At 52.3% G+C, this 15,587-nt stretch overlaps 2 protein-coding genes across 5 annotated transcripts in view; one reads left to right on the top strand and one right to left on the bottom strand.

Annotated features, from left to right (window-relative positions):
* LOC122544346 (ephexin-1-like) overlaps nt 1–4,221 on the top strand; it is a 5,092-nt gene extending 871 nt beyond the window's left edge. Inside the window, exons 2-5 of the mRNA XM_087982853.1 lie at nt 105–348; nt 1,076–1,167; nt 2,094–2,198; nt 3,305–4,221. Of these exons, the coding sequence (XP_087838979.1) occupies nt 105–348; nt 1,076–1,167; nt 2,094–2,198; nt 3,305–3,489 (626 nt within the window). The 3' untranslated portion in view covers nt 3,490–4,221. The remainder of the gene's footprint in view (nt 1–104; nt 349–1,075; nt 1,168–2,093; nt 2,199–3,304) is intronic.
* A 7,263-nt stretch (nt 4,222–11,484) lies between these two features.
* Nucleotides 11,485–15,587, bottom strand: part of slc12a9 (solute carrier family 12 member 9) — a 37,590-nt gene continuing 33,487 nt past the window's right edge. For all 4 annotated transcript variants that reach the window (XM_043683551.2, XM_087982792.1, XM_043683553.2 and 1 more), the window contains 2 exons: nt 14,990–15,136; nt 11,485–12,855 (listed from right to left, as the gene is read on the bottom strand). In XM_043683551.2, coding sequence (XP_043539486.2) covers nt 12,056–12,855; nt 14,990–15,136 — 947 coding nt within the window. In that variant the 3' untranslated portion in view covers nt 11,485–12,055. The remainder of the gene's footprint in view (nt 12,856–14,989; nt 15,137–15,587) is intronic.

The raw sequence follows: 15,587 nt of genomic DNA, 5'->3' as shown, positions 1-15,587 counted from the left end.
TCTCTCTCTCTCTCTCTCTCTCTCTCTCTCTCTCTTCCCTCCCTTCCTCTCTCTCTCTCTCTCTCCCTCCCTCCCTCCCTCCCTCCCTCTCTCTCTCTCTCTCTCTCTCTCTCTCTCTCTCCCTCCCTCTCCGGTTCAGTTTCCTGTTACCTGCTGTAATGTAGCTGTGCCCTATCTGCCCGGCAGTGAGCGGTACCAGGTGGTGGACCATGCCCATCGCTCGCTGGTGGAGGTACAGGAATGCCCGGCCAACTCCCTGGGGGCTGGGTTAGCCAACTGCTTCAGGCTGGTGCTGCTGGAGAATCACCAGGGCCGGCAGAGTGAGCGCTTGGTGAAGACAGCGACCGAGTGAGTACCCCCACCCTCCGTCTTCCCCCATGTCTGTCTGCGGCTCCTCTTCCCCCCCCCCCACCCTCCCCGTCTCCTCCTCCCCCCCCCCCCCCCCCCCGTCTCCTCCATCCCCCCCCCCCCCCCGTCTCCTCTCCCCCCCCCCCCCCGTCTCCTCTCTCCCCCCCCCCGTCTCCTCTCTCCCCCCCCCCCCCGTCTCCTCTCTCTCTCCCCCCCCCGTCTCCTCTCTCTCTCCCCCCCCCCCGTCTCCTCTCTCTCCCCCCCCCCCGTCTCCTCTCTCTCTCCCCCCCCCCGTCTCCTCTCTCTCCCCCCCCCCCGTCTCCTCTCTCTCCCCCCCCCCGTCTCCTCTCTCTCCCTCCCCCCGTCTCCTCTCTCTCCCCCCCCGTCTCCTCTCCCTCTCCCCACCCCGTCTCCTCTCTCCCCCCCCCCCCATCTCCTCTCTCTCTCCCCCCCCCCCGTCTCCTCTCTCTCTCCCCCCCCCGTCTCCTCTCTCTCTCCCCCCCCCCCGTCTCCTCTCTCTCCCTCCCCCGTCTCCTCTCTCTCCCCCCCCGTCTCCTCTCCCTCTCCCTCTCCCCCGTCTCCTCTCCCTCCCCCTCTCCCTCCCCCTCTCCCCCCCCCCTCTCTCCCCCCCCCCCCCCCCCCCCCCCCCCGTCTCCATCTCCGGCTCCTCCCCCTCCCTCAGTCTTCAATCTGATTGTATCCCGACTCCTCCCGTTTCCGCCCTCAGGTCTGACCTGCACCGCTGGGTGGATGCCTTAATGTCCGGCAAACGGGACCTTCTGGAAGATTCCGACAACGACAAAATCTACGAACGCTGGGGTAAGATCACGTTTGTGGTTTCCTGCACAGCGCAGCTTCTCCTGCTGGCCCAGCGAAGGGGGGGGGGAGCGGAGCTAACTTGCGTTTACGTAGCACCCCACGCGGGGCGAATTGGATTGTGGGCTCTGGGGTGCGGTGGTCTCTGTTGATTGGGGACATCTCAGGATAAGGTACTGACTGTTTCCAGACTGCGATGAGGAGAAAATTGGGAGGCTGGCGTATCTCTGGAATTCTCTTGCCTCCCCCTCCCCCTGCCCCACATGCGCACACACACGCAGACCCCCCCGTCATTGAGACTGGAATCGATCGATGTTTGATCTCATGGGGGAGCGGGCGGGTGTTGAACACTGAGATCAGACACCTCGACCATTCTGTGCTAGTATGGAATGGCGGAGCTGGCTCGATGGGCCGAACAGTCCGCTCCTTCTCTGGTTTCTGGTGATCCGCTGGGAGAGCGTACTGTGCACTGGGTCACGTTGTTTCCAAACGCTCTGTCTCCAGCGACGCTACAACTCCGAACCTACTGGGGAGGGAAGGGATCAGGACTCTGGTCAGGGAGCGAGTGGGAAAGGGCTGGGAGCCAAGGTGTGTTGTAATCGGGAGTTAGTGTAGGGAACTGTGGACTGTTAGGAATTGTCAGTTGTTCACTCTGTGTGTCTCTGTGTGTGTATCTGAGTGTCCCTGTGTGTGTATCTGAGTGTCCGTCTGTGTGTGTGTGTGTGTCCCTGTGTGTGTGTCCCTCTGTCTGTCCCTCACTGTGTCCCTGTGTGTGTCTGTCCCTCAGTCTGTGTGTCTGTGGCCCTGTGTGCGTGTATGTGTATGTGTCTCTGTGTCTCTCTCTCTCTCTCTCTCTCGCTCTCACACTCTCGCTCTCACGCTCGCTCTCTCACACTCGCTCTCACGCTCTCTCTCTCTCTCGGATACAGACTGCCCCCAGGTCCAGTGCCTGGTTGCCTACATGGCCCAGCAGACGGATGAACTCAGCTTGGAGCCGGCCGACGTTATCAACATCACCAGGAAATCGCCGGAGGGTGAGGCAGCTTCACTTTGACCGAGCGATTAGCCACGTACCCCCCCTCCCCCCCCCAGAAAATATTCACCATCCTGACCTCCCTGAAAATACTGACATACTCCCCCCTCGCCCCCCCCCCCTAAATACTGACATAGTCCCCCCTCCCCTCAGGGACCACTCCCCCTGTAAATACTGACACACTTCCCCCTCCCCTCGGGGACCCCCCCTGTAAATACTGACACACTCCCCCCCCCCCCCCCCCTCCCCCCCGGGAACCCCCGCCCAGTAAATACTCACAAACTTCCCCCACCTTGTAAATACTGGCACACTCACATAAATCTGAAATATCAGCTTTGTAAGATGCAAACTTTGAGCGATGTGAGGGGCTGAGGTCTCTAGTTTTGGGAATAAGGTTTGGGAGGGAGTGAAGACCTATGAGTATCAGGATCTTACAGACAGAACTAGTTTTAATGCAATCACTGCTCAGTGAGTAGTGAGCAACAGTATTGTTTTGGTGAGATGATCCTGTGACCAGGGTGCCTCGTTGGTACAGAGTGAACTGTAAAAGCCAGTGCAGAAGTAGATAGGAATAACCTCCTTAAACCTCGAGGTAAACCTTGTGGGATTATTTGGGATTGCTCCATTTTTGGTACTGCAAACAAAAATAATTCTTTTATTTCCTGCTTCTGATGTCCCAGTAGCCTGATATCTTAGGCCGAAACCTTTTATCAGAGTCTTAACTCAAATATTTAACGAGGGCCCTGTCAGGGATTTGTTTTTTAATATATAAAAGAAACACAAACCGCCTCGCCCTAAAGATTTTTTTTAAGTTTGACTGGTATAGCAGAAGGTTCCAGAGGGTGCCAATTTTTAAATCAGTAGACACGAGGGTCAGATACAACCAGAGGGAGCATGGGAAACCTTTTTTTAATTTGTCGATTTGTCAATTGTGCATTTTTTAAAAAGGGAATGCGGTAATTGTCAGGAGAGGATTTGAGACGAAGTGGTGAGGGGCAGAGGTAGAGCCGAGAGGGAGTGAGGCAGTTTGTTTCAGCAGTGGGCTATCATTGCAACCTACGGGCTGCTTCACTATTCTGCCCTTTTTTTTTATTTTTCTGTCCCCAGGTTGGTACGAAGGCTGCAAGTTGTCAACCGGGCAGAAGGGCTGGTTCCCGAGTGCGAACGTGCAGGAGATCACCAACGAGCACGTGCGCAGGCGTAACCTGAGGGAGCGGTACCGCCTCCTACAGGCAGCGCAGCATCAGGTCCAGGACGGGGCGGTTGCCAAGAAGGTGAACACCTCCCTCTGAAAGGCCGGGACGGTGCTAGAGTAGGGCAGGGGCCTACAAATGAGTGACAATGCTCACTCCGGCCTAGCAGAGGCCTGTTGGCAGGCTTCAAAACACAGAGCATAACCATGGCAACCAGGAAATCGGGCGGTGCTGCTTTTATCTGGACTGCTTTCGTTTGGGGATGAGAAGGGGAAGAAGAAAATGGGACAAACACTATGCGTGAATTTACCTCAATTTGTTCTTGGCTCCATGCAAACCATTCTGCCACTTCTGGTGATGCCCTACTGGTGACCTTTAACCTGACGCTCAACCCTGGCAAGGAGATGAATGCCAACTTTTTTTGTTCGGGTGCCAACCCCAGAGGAAAGCTCTGCAACCCTGTGTTCTTAGAATCATTTCCCAGGTAGGCCCGAAGCCTCGATTTCCACAGAACAAGATCCCGTGACCAGGGGTGGTGAGGCTTGGTGTGAGGAGTCGGTCATGGCGCCGGCCATGTTGGAAACGGTGGAAGATGTGGATGGGGAACACATTGGAACTGAAGGATTTCTCTCGGAGCTGAGGGGACAGCGCAGTCAACGGTGTTGTGAGGGAGGGGAAAGCATAGGATCACACTCTCTCGGAACACCTCGTGTTAGGATTTCTGCGTCTGTGAGTGTGTCACGGTTCCCTGTGGTGTTCACGCTCTCTCATGTTTTATGTATTTTTATTGTAAAGAAAAGCATTAGGCAGCAAATACACTGACTAAGCCGAGCAGTTCCCCCAAGTGGGGGAGGGGTCACCTTTCCTGCCACAGTCACATGAGGGCCCTGGTCATGGGCAAGACCTTTGACTGAAAGCCAAACACCCCCCCTCCTCCCCCCAGGAAGTGGGGGGGGAGGGGGTGGTGGGGCTTTGCAAAAGCTTACAAATACTAGGCCGGTTTTCCAATGCCAGTTTCGAGCTGTGGGTGGGAGGAGACTGTCAGCACGGCAGGCCTCATGTTAGCTGCTCAGTCTCTGATCTTCCAGAGGTTAACCTTTTCACCTCTGACCTCTCCTAACAAGGACCCAGTGGTAGTTCCTCACTCCTTTCACCTTTTGTTTTGGGGATGGAAGGATGGGGGTGGGGAGAAGTACTTAGTCTATCAGAATCCCTCTATCAAACGGGGGAATGGGAACAACTGCCCCTGTTGGGGAGTGGGGAAATCCTGAAACCCACACTATTCTCCTCATCACCACCATCACCCTTGGATGTTGGACCTAGGTGGGGCTGTGCGCATACAGCTTGGGACAAAAGAGCACGAGTGGTTGGCGAGGTGGGCAGGGGTTGGTGAAGGTAACCTGCCAACCAGTTACCCTGCCCCCCACCACATACCCCTGCCCCCACACACCAGGTAAGGGGGGGGGGGTGATACAAACATCATTCCCCAATGATGTGGGAGGGGGAGTGAGGGGAAAGGAGACTTGGGTCCATTTTTCAGGAGAGGAGTAGAAGAGAGGAAGGGGAGGGGAGGGAACCTACCCTATCCCTGTAACCTTGCATTTCCCATGGTCAATCAACCCTAACCTGCACAACATCCTTCCAATAGGAACCTGAAAGGGTTAATGCTGTAGATGGTGTTAAGCTCCACCCCATCTGGTTGTCATCATGGGCAGAAAGGAGAGTCTCTTTTATCTAAAGGAAATTGCAGAATCCTGGCCGTGTGGAAGCCACCCTATCCCTGTAACCCTGCATCTGCTGTGGCTAACCCACCGAGCCTGGACACTATGGGGTAATTTAGCATGGCCAATCCACCCTAACCTGCACATCCTTGGCCACTATGGGACAATTTCCCATGACCAATCCATCCTGACCTACACATCTTTGGACTATGGGAGGAAACCTGGAGGAAACACACGCAGACACGGGGAGAATGTGCAAACTCCATACGGACAGTCACCCGAGGCTGGAATTGAACCTGGGCCCCTGGCGCTGTGAGGCAGCAGTGCTAACCACTGAGCCATCCGTCCAAGATCCACCCTCCGTTGCAACTTGTGTTTCGCCCCTCCCCGCCCCAACCTCATTGCTATTTACTTGGCATCACAGTGTGGGATCTTGCTGTACCCCAGGCCTAGCAGAGCGCTTTGGGGCGGCATGATGATCTTGTTCTAGAGCGGGGGGGGAGGGGATAACATTTAGATCAAGGGACTGGGGAGGAGGATACCCCGTTACCAGCTCCAATAGCATTGAGCTGATGAAAACAGCATGTCCAATGCAGAGTTGTTGTTGGAAGGGCATTTATTGGCCATCCTCTGTTGCCCTGGGGTGGGGGAAGGGTGGGTCTGTGACCATTGCCAACCAACCCCTGACAGTAGTCAGGTCACACCAACTCTAACCCAACAGTACGAGGTGAAGGAACACTCAGAGGAGTGGGACACTTGGCAAGCGGTAGTGAACAGTGCTCAGGTTTTGGAGAAGTGAAGGAAAAAGGTACATCACTGCTCCAGGCTTAGGGGTGGTGTCAGTTCCCATGTACTGGTCCCCTTTGCCTGTACAGCAGGGAGGAGAGATTTGGGGGGGGGGGTGGGGGGTAAGCAGAAGAGGTGAAAAGCTTTCCGAGATCCAGCACAGACACAGATGGGCAGAATAGCCTCTGCACAGCAGCAGTACAGATGCTCTGTGCCCACCCCACCCCACCCCACCCCTATATACATACACACACACACGGGTCTGTATACAGAGAAGTTAGGGCCTTCCTAGAATCAGGGCGAGAGTGTGGTGCTGGAAAAGCACAGTAGGTCAGGCAGCATCCGAGGAGCGACGTTTCAGGCATAAGCCCTTCATCAGGAATTCCTGAAACGTTGATTCTCCTGCTCCTCGGATGCTGTCTGACCAGCTGCGCTTCTCCAGCGCCACACTCTCGACTCTGATCTCGAGCATCTGCAGTCCCTACTCTCTCCTTCCTGGAACCTTACGGCATCTCCGAAAGGATGCAGTGCAGAAACAGAGTATTCAGCCCATGGGGTGGCCAGAGGGGGACAAACTTAAAGCGCACAAGTTTCATTTCAAGAAAGGAGTCTCAATTCTACACGTGCTGCTGAATGCACAGTGGAGCATCAGGTACCACCTCGAAGGGCGGAACAGACTAAAGGGGCTGAATGGCCAACCTAGCTTCTATGCCTGACCTTAAATGGGGGGTGCTACTAGATGATTGGGTTGCAGACTGTTGAAGAGAGGCAGAGCAGAAGATAAAAACAAATACCCACGTTGCACTTGAACAGTACAACACAGGTGCAGGCCCTTTGGCCCACTGTGGCTGTGCTAACCATGATGTCTGAAACCAGCTGCCTGCACTGGGACCATATCCCTCTATTCTCTGCCCGTTCACGTGTCTGTATAAACGCCTCGTAAACATTACTTCTCCCAACTCACAAATCTTGTTGAAGCTTCCCCTCCCCCCCCCAAACCTCCACCATTGCATTGTTGACCACAATGGCCTCTTGCTTGACAGTAAAGAGGAGGAAGAGATTCTGTCTGTAGCAGTGCCTTATCTGCTGCTTGAACCTTTGCAAAATGGTTGCTCCTGACTACTGCAAACACATTTCCCGCGTCCGCACTCCTCTTGCCAACTCGAGTTGGTTTAAAACTCTACTGCTGGCATCTTGACTCAGCATTGGCCAGAGCTGATTGATTTTTTTTTTTAAAAAAGGCATTGCTTGATTGGGAGCTGCTTTTAAAACCTATTCTAAAACCTCTCCGCAATGGCAGAATCTCTATACCCGTGGAAGCAGGGCATGCGGCCCGTTGAGTCCACACCGACCCTCCCAACAGCATCCCACTCTACCACCCTATCCTTCTAAGCCTGCGTTTCCCATGGCTAGTCCACCCTAACCTGCACATTTTTGGACTGTGGGAGGAAACCCACGCCGACACAGGGAGAACGTGCAAATGCCACACAGACAGTCGCCTGAGGCTGGAATCGAACCTGGGTCCCTGGCGCTGTGAGGCAGCAGTGCTAACCACTGACCCACCTAACACCTCCAGCAGAGCTCAGTGCATTCCCAGCACCATACCCCCTGGGGGCATCTTATACATGGGGTACAGGCTGTGGAATTCCCTCCCTTAGCCCCTCAGATCAAAGGCTCTTTGGATCTTAACCTTTTCTGATTTTGAAAAAAAAAAACAACAAAGGATCATTCATTTCATAAACTTGGCAGGGGCCAAGTTAACAATGCTATCTAAATATACAAAGTTGTTGTTGTGGTGGTTGTCAAGTGGCACAGAGGAATGGGCGCCATCTCCTGGCACACAGACAGAACAGCAAGCACCTCCAAATCTGGAGAGAGATGGGGCATTTATATAGCATCTGCTGCAAAAATAAAACATTCCCCTGCCCCTCAACATTGAGTGTTAAGCAGAGATGTCCCGCCTTTGAAATTGGGAAGTGTGCACAGCAAGATCCCACTGGGATCTTGGTGGTCAGTCCAGTGGATAGTAGGAGCTCGGGGGGGGGGGGGGGGGAAAACACATGCCTCCAGACCAGACGCTGCTTTTGGAAACAACAGCAAGTGGGTAAAACTGGACAGACCAAGCCCTTGCTCATGAGGAGATGGCAGTGTTTCTGACAAAGGTGGGGGGGGGGGGGGGGGCGGTGGTGCTGCGCTGAGGGAAAAGGGCAATTTGTCAGGGTATGTGGAATCCCGAGAGGGTGGAAGCAGGCCATTCAGCCCATTGAGTCCACACTGTCCCTCTGAAGGGCATCCCACCCGCCAACCCCCACCCCTATCCTAATAACCCCTCCCCATGGCTAACCCACCTAGCCTGCACATGCCTATGTGACTATTTAACATGGCCAATCCACCCTAACCTGCACACAGGGCCTTTTTATGCATACTCTTTGACCCATTGAGTCTGTGCTAGCCCATTTCCACTGGGCCCACAGTTGACATTAAATGCTCATCTAAGTACTTTATTTCCCCCTCCCCAAGAAGGTTCCCTATCCCTATTAGCCTGGTAGGCAGAGCTTTCTAGCCTCTGGGTGAATGCAGATTTCCTCACCAAACCCTGCTGCCCCCTCACTTTAAACAGTGACCTCTCGAGTGCAGGGAACCGTTTCCTATCCACCTCGGCCTTCTCTGCTCCGAAGAAAACAACCTGAGCTTATCCAGCCTCACTCAGTCGCTGAAACACCCCGCCCCAGGCTGATCTACTCCGCACCCCACCCCCCCAGTGCAATCCCATCCTTCCTGTAGGGTAGGGGCACAGAAGTGCACACAGTACTCCAGCTTTGGCCTCAGTCACAGACGTACAGCACGGAAACAAACCCTTCGGCCTAACCTAATCTAGTCCCACCTGCCAGCACCCGGCCCATATGCCTCCAAACCCTTCCTAATCATATACCCATCCAGATGACTCTTAAACGTTGTAATTGTACCAGCCTCTAACACATCCTCTGACAGCTCATCCCATACACTCACCACCCTCTGAAAATGTTACCCCTTAGGTTTTTTAATACCTTTCCCCTCTCACCCTAAACCTATGCCCTCTAGTTCTGGACTCCCTGACCCCAGGGAAAAAAAATCTTTGCCTATTTATCCTATCTGTGCCCCTCATGCTTTTATAAAGCTCTATAAAAGGTCACCCCTCAGACTCCGATGCTCCAGGGAAAACAGCCCCAGCCTGTTCAGCCTCTCCCTGTAGCTCAAACCCTTCGACCCTGGCAACATCCTTGTAAATCTTTTCTGAACCCTTTCAAGTTTCACAACGTCTTTCCGATAGGAAGGAGACCAGAATTGCACACAATATTCCAACAGTGGCCTAACCACTGTCCTGTACAGCTGTAACATGACTTCCCCACTCCTGTACTCCGTACTGACCAAGGAAAGCATACCAAACACCTCCTTCACTATCCTATCTACCTGCGACTCCACTTAAGGCTGAGCATCTCAGACATGGCCTCCCTACTCTTACAATCTGTACCATGACTGATAAAGAGGAAAAAGCTACAAAGCATACAACAGAACATTTCCAACAGGATGCTCACTTCAACAGCAAGACAGTCTGAGTGAGGCAACAGACAGCCCTTACAGCATAGGGTCATACAGTACAGACCCTTCTGCCCAACCAGTCTATGTTTAGATACCCATGTATTACTCCTGGTACAAAAACATATCACCATTACGTTTCTTTGGTATAACAGTGACCAGATCTGTCATAGAGATGTACAGCATGGAAACAGACCCTTCTGTCCAGCCTGTCCATGCCAACCAGATATCCCAACCCAATCTAGTCCTACCTGCCAGCACCCGGCCCATATCTCCTTCCTCCCCCCCCCGCCCCCCCCAAACCCTTCCTATTCATATACCCACCCAAATGCCTTTTAAAGTGGTCCAATTGTACCAGCCTCCACCACTTCCTCTGACAGCTCATTCCATACACTCACCACCCCCTGCACGAAAAAGTTGCCCTTTAGGTCTCATACCTTTCCCCTCTCACTAAACCTATGCCCTCTACTTCTAGACTCCCCCCCCACCCCAGGGAAAAGACTTTGTCTATTTATCCTATCCATGCCCCTCACGATTTTGTAAGCCTCTATATATTAAAAAAAGTTACCCCTCAGCCTCAGATGCTCCACAGGTTAGGTGAAAGGGAGGACTGCAGATCACAGTCAAGAGCGCGATGCTGGAAAAGCACAGCAGGTCAGGCAGCAGCCAAGGAGCAGGAGAGTTGATGATGAAGGGCCTTTGCCCAAAACAAGGCGTTTTGCCCGAAACGTCGATTCTCCTGCTCCTCAGATGCTGCCTGATCTGCTGTGCTTTTCCAGCACCACACTCTCGATCCCACGGGTTGCCTGATGGGCAAGAAATTATGGAGTGTAGATATGGTCTTTTAATTTGAAATAGAGAAGCCTACTTTTGTGTACAGCACGATCAAGTTATGCACCCAGCAGAATGCGGTCATGATAGACCAGGAAACCTGAAAGAAGGAAAAAAAAAGAGGTCATCTAGCCAAAATAACTTTGAAACCCAGCAAAACAGGGACAGCTTGGAAAAGCAACAGAGGGGGAATATGAATGAAAACAGACAGGTAAAGACTCATTAAGCAAATATGGTGTATCCATTTTCACATAAAAATGATAAACTAGAAGGATATAGGGGACCCAAAAATATATAGCAAAGATAGTTTACAAAAATCACCAGCTTGGCTGGGAAAAAAAAAAAAGAGGGGTAATGGAGCATCTCCCTTGAATAAACAGAAGTGCTTTTTCAGAAGATCTGGGATTGAGAAGGATTATCTGGAATCCTCAGCATTGGCAAAAAAAATCCAAAACAAAATACAGGAGGTGTCTTAGGTCCACGCAACATTTGAGATGGACTCTGACAACCTCAAAACATTGACCTCTGATGGTGACACGTAACTGCTTTAGAGCAGCAGTCTGGCTGGTGTGGGGTACGAGGTGCACAAAAGGGTCAATGCTCAGGAGGGGTTTAAACTTGGCTCGAAGGAAGGAGACAGGGTGGTGCTGGAGGGTTGCTTTTCAGCCTGGAGGCCTGTGACCAGCGGTGTGCCACAAGGGTCAACGCCGGGTCCACTGCTTTTCGTTTATATAAATTATTTAGATGTGAAGGCAGGAGGTAATTTGCAGATGACACCCAAAGTGGTGGCACGGTGGACAGTGAAGATTTTCTCAGTACAATGGGACCGTGATCAAATGGACTGAGGAATGGCAGATGGAGGTTAATTTAGTTAAATTGAGGTGCTGCATCTTGGGGAAAGCAAATCTTAGCAGGACTTATACACTTAAAATGGTAAGGCCCTGGGAGGGTTGAACAATGAGACCTTGGAGTGCAGGTTCATAGCTCCTTGATAGTGAAGTTGCAGTAGATAGGATAGTGAAGGCGGTGTTTGGTATGCTTTCCTTTATTGGTCAGAGTATTGAGTACAGGAGTTGGAAGGCCTGGTCCCAGTGTGTACGAAAGTGAAAGGAGGGAAAGAGAAAGAAAAAAGGAAAGGGGGGGGGGGGGGGTTGAAGGGAGGAGAGAAAAAGTAGTGGACTGGCTCCAAACCAGGAACTCGCTCCCTGGAAACAGAGGGAGGCTCAAGATCCATCTGGGCCTTCCCTACAGGCAGAGGCCATCGTCAGGATGGCCTGTGTGGGGTAGCCCCCAGGCCCTGGTTGGGAAGGTCTGACAGAGACATAATGCTGGGAGTTGGCTGGAGGGCCTGGGCTGTCATTACCATGGCGACGCCTCACCAAATCACTACACAGGAAGATCTCGGACTGACACGGAGTCAGTCGGAAAAACCAAACAAAAAACGCGGAACAAATATTGTTTAACGTTTTAATAAGTTAGAATCCCACCCTCACTTCTGGAAAAAAAACATTTTAAATCCAAATTACACAATCCTTTCCCCTCAAAGCCCTACCCCATTCTTCATTTATTTAAGTATAAATAACAGCGATGAGCAAGAACCCCACCCTTTTTCTCTCTCTCTTTTTAAATAAAGTGTCCGAGGCACGGTTTTATTTTTGCTGACCAGACGAGATGGTCAGTTAGAGTTCAGAGTCTGTGCCCATCAGGGCTTTCTGTTTTTAAAGGGAGCCGGGGATATCTGGTGGAGCCTGTCATAGGTCGGTGCAGGTGACTGGAGTTAGGCCGTGGATCAGGAGTGTAGGCCCCAAATCTTCAGTCAGGATAGCCAGCTGCTCCAGGTAGCGTTGGGAGTGGGTGGTTTCAGCAGGAGGCCTGGGCAGGTAGAGGAACCGGACAGCCGTGTGGAAACCCTGGTCTAGGATCATACGGTTGACCGCCCGCAGATATCCATCGGAGACATGGTCGGCTGAGGCCTGCCCGCTAGGCCCCACCGCCTCCCAGGTGACGATCTTGATGGTGGCCTTGATGCGCAGCTGGTCCAAGAGCCGGCGCAGCTTCTCCTCCTTTCGGACCCAGCTGCCGTCGCCGGGCTCGATACACAGGAAGATCCGCAGGCGTGCGGCCTTCCAGGAGGCCACCATGGTCAGGACACAGGCCATCTGCAGCAGGAAGAGGCTGCACACGTCCACGTAGTCAGTGCTGTCAGGCCTCAGAAGGTTCAGAGGCCACACGTCAATGGACACCCTCTCCGGCCGCGTCTTGGACAGCAGCAGCCCCTTCCGGTCCATGGCAAAGAAACCCCGCGCCAGGCACACATTCTTCTGCATCTTGAGCGCGTCGGAGATGATAGCGACGTACTCCTGCTCAGACAGGTTCTTGGGGGTCTCGCCGTCCCGCACGGGGGGGAAGTGGGCCTGCAGCGAGGCAAGGTCCACACCAAAGTGGTCATTGTTGTCTCTGGCGTCCCTGAAGGCCGGGTCATGCAGGAAGTAGTCATCAGGAACGGAGTGGTCGTAGAATCCAAGGACCAACGTGTTAGGCTTCATCCCACCTGAGAGACAGAGACAGAGAGAAAACAGAATCACACGTCAGCTCCTCAGCCCTGACGACGATGACAACAACAACGGGCAGACAGTCCACAAACAGGCCCTTCGGCCCAAACAGCCCATGCTTCCCCAACTTGTAAGCCTCATTCATTGGTGTTTGGCCCATATCCCTCTAAATCTTCCCTATCCACAATGGACCTGCCTTTCAAATATTGTCATTACACCCACCCCGAACGCTTCCTCTGGCAGAGTCAGTCACGCAGCACGGAAACATACCCTTCAGCCCAACCTGTCCATGCTGACCAGATATCCTAACCTAATCTAGCCCCGGTTGCCAGCATTTGGCCCATATCCCTCCAAACCCTTCCTATTCATACACCCATCCAAATGCCTCTTAAATGTTGCAATTGTACCAGCCTCCACCACATCCTCTGGCAGTTCATTCCATACACGCACCACCCTCTGTGTGAAAATGTTGCCCCTTAGGTCTCTTATATCTTTCCCCTCTCACCCTAAACCTATGCCCTCTAGCTCTGGACTCCCCGACACCAGGGAAAATACTGTGTCTATTTACCCAATCCATGCCCCTCATGATTTTATCAACCTCTATAAAACATCACCCCTCAGCCTCCGACACTCTAGGGAAAACAGCCTGTTCAACCTCTCCCCGTAGCTCCAACCCTGGCAACATCCTTGTAAATCTTTTCTGAACCCTTTCAAGTTTCACAACATCTTTCCTATAGGAGGGAGAACAGAATTGCACCCAATGTTCCAACAGTAACTTCAATATCTTTTACACGATCCTCCAGCTCCTATACACTATGCACTGACCAATAAAGGAAACTCCTTCACTATCCTGTCTGTGTGGGACTCTGGAGAGTCAAGTGTCTAACTCAGAGCTCGCTGTATAAACAGGAAGGAGGCCGCTCTGATCAAATGGGGGTTTCCATTGATGTTAGGAATGAGGACTCCCTGTTCTTACACCCCCCCCCCCAATTGCCAGTGTTTGTAGTTCTCTCCCCCTTCACTGGGGGGGGGTGGAAAAAGCAGTGAAAGCTGGGCTGTCCGATATATTCAAAGCTAAAAAAAAAAAACTTTGATCGAAGACGTAGAGGAGTTGGGTGAGCGGGGAGAACGGAAGCAGAAATAGAGTCTGTACAACCAGCTCAGATCCAGAGGACACTCTGCAAATCACAGCATGATGGGAGGCCATTCTGCCCAACGTGCCAGCACTGGATTAGGGCAATTGCTGAAGGCAAATGACTCCTTTGGTTGGTTTTGGGGGGGGGGGGGGGGGGGGGGGAAGACAAGAAAGAAGAGACTAGAACAATGGCCAACAGTTTAAAATGAAGGGGACACTCCACTGAAGAGAGAGATGAGGAGGGTTGTTGAATATTAAAGGGAATGGGGGGGGGGGCAGGATTTAATTCATCCATCCAAGGGAGCAGATGTTTCAAACTTTGGGCAGAAGGGGATGTGGGATTGAAGGCACAATCTTATTGATTAGAATGGGGCTGAATGGCCTCCTGTTGTCGGTCGGTCAGGAAACAGACCCCTCAGCCCAACTAGTCCATGCTGACCATAATCCCAGATGGCTAGTCCCACCTGCCTGCTCCTGGCCCATATCCCTCCAAACATTTCCAAACCATTAACTTATCCAAAAGTGTCTTTTAAATCACTGTAACTACACCCACATCCACCACTTCCTCTGGAAGTTCATTCCATATACAAGTGAGAGTGTAAAATAAACATTGCCTGTATTTTAAAAAAAATCTCTCCTCACATTGAAAATACACCCTCCGGTCTTAATCTCACACCCAGGAGAGGGGAGAAAAGGCAACTACCATTCGCCTTATCTATACCCTTCATGATTTTTATGAACCGCTATTAGGTCACTCCTCAGCCTCAGATGCTCCAGTGTAAAAACCGTGTTCCCTGCAATATCCCAGTAAATCCCTTTCTCATCCCTCTCCAGTTTAATAACATCCTTCCTGTAACAGGGCGGCCAACACTGGACACAGTTCTCCAAAAAAAAAAGAGTCTTCAAGAGGATCCCAACATTCCATCGCCCACCGAGCTTCTCAAAGCCGATCACCGGATCTCTTGCTGCACCCCACCCCGGGCGAGTTGACCTCTTACCGAGCCCGGTGATACGGAGTAGATGCTGCACACCCTGCCGCACTGTCGGGGACAGAGTCAGATCGACAAATGCCTTGACGTTCAACTTGTCCACGAGACTCAGCCAGAAGTTGTACTGGGGCTGGATGGGATCAATGGGAAGTGTGTCTGGAAGAGGGGGAGAGGGAAGAGGGAATCAGTTCAGAGTGCTGACACTCCCCACAGAAAGCAGCTCAAAAACGCGACAAACAAAAAAAAAAGGCACATCCTTCACAAAACATACATCCAAAAAGCTCCTGTATTTTAACACAAACCACCAAGGGAAGGCTTGCGCTGTTGCAACATTCCTGTTCTAATCATTGTGTGGCCCAGGCTCATAACCCACGGTCTGTGGCTCATTGCGCAAATGGTGGAATTTAAATCTAATTCGTAAAACCCAGAATTGGAAATACTCTCAATAAGTTTGGGCGGCACGGTGGCCCAGTGGTTAGCACTGCTGCCTCACAGCGCCTGTAGACCCGGGTTCACTTCCCGACTCAGGCGACTGACTGTGTGGAGTTTGCACATTCTCCCCGTGTCTGCGTGGGTTTCCTCCGGGTGCTCCGGTTTCCTCCCACAG

The sequence above is a fragment of the Chiloscyllium plagiosum genome, unplaced genomic scaffold (genome assembly GCF_037043375.1).
Source record: "Chiloscyllium plagiosum isolate Xiang-an unplaced genomic scaffold, Cpla_swu_hap1 HiC_scaffold_44, whole genome shotgun sequence".
NCBI classification, from domain to species: domain Eukaryota; kingdom Metazoa; phylum Chordata; class Chondrichthyes; order Orectolobiformes; family Hemiscylliidae; genus Chiloscyllium; species Chiloscyllium plagiosum.
The sequence above is the reverse complement of the archived record's forward strand: the minus strand, read 5'-3'. Positions and strand labels throughout refer to the sequence as shown.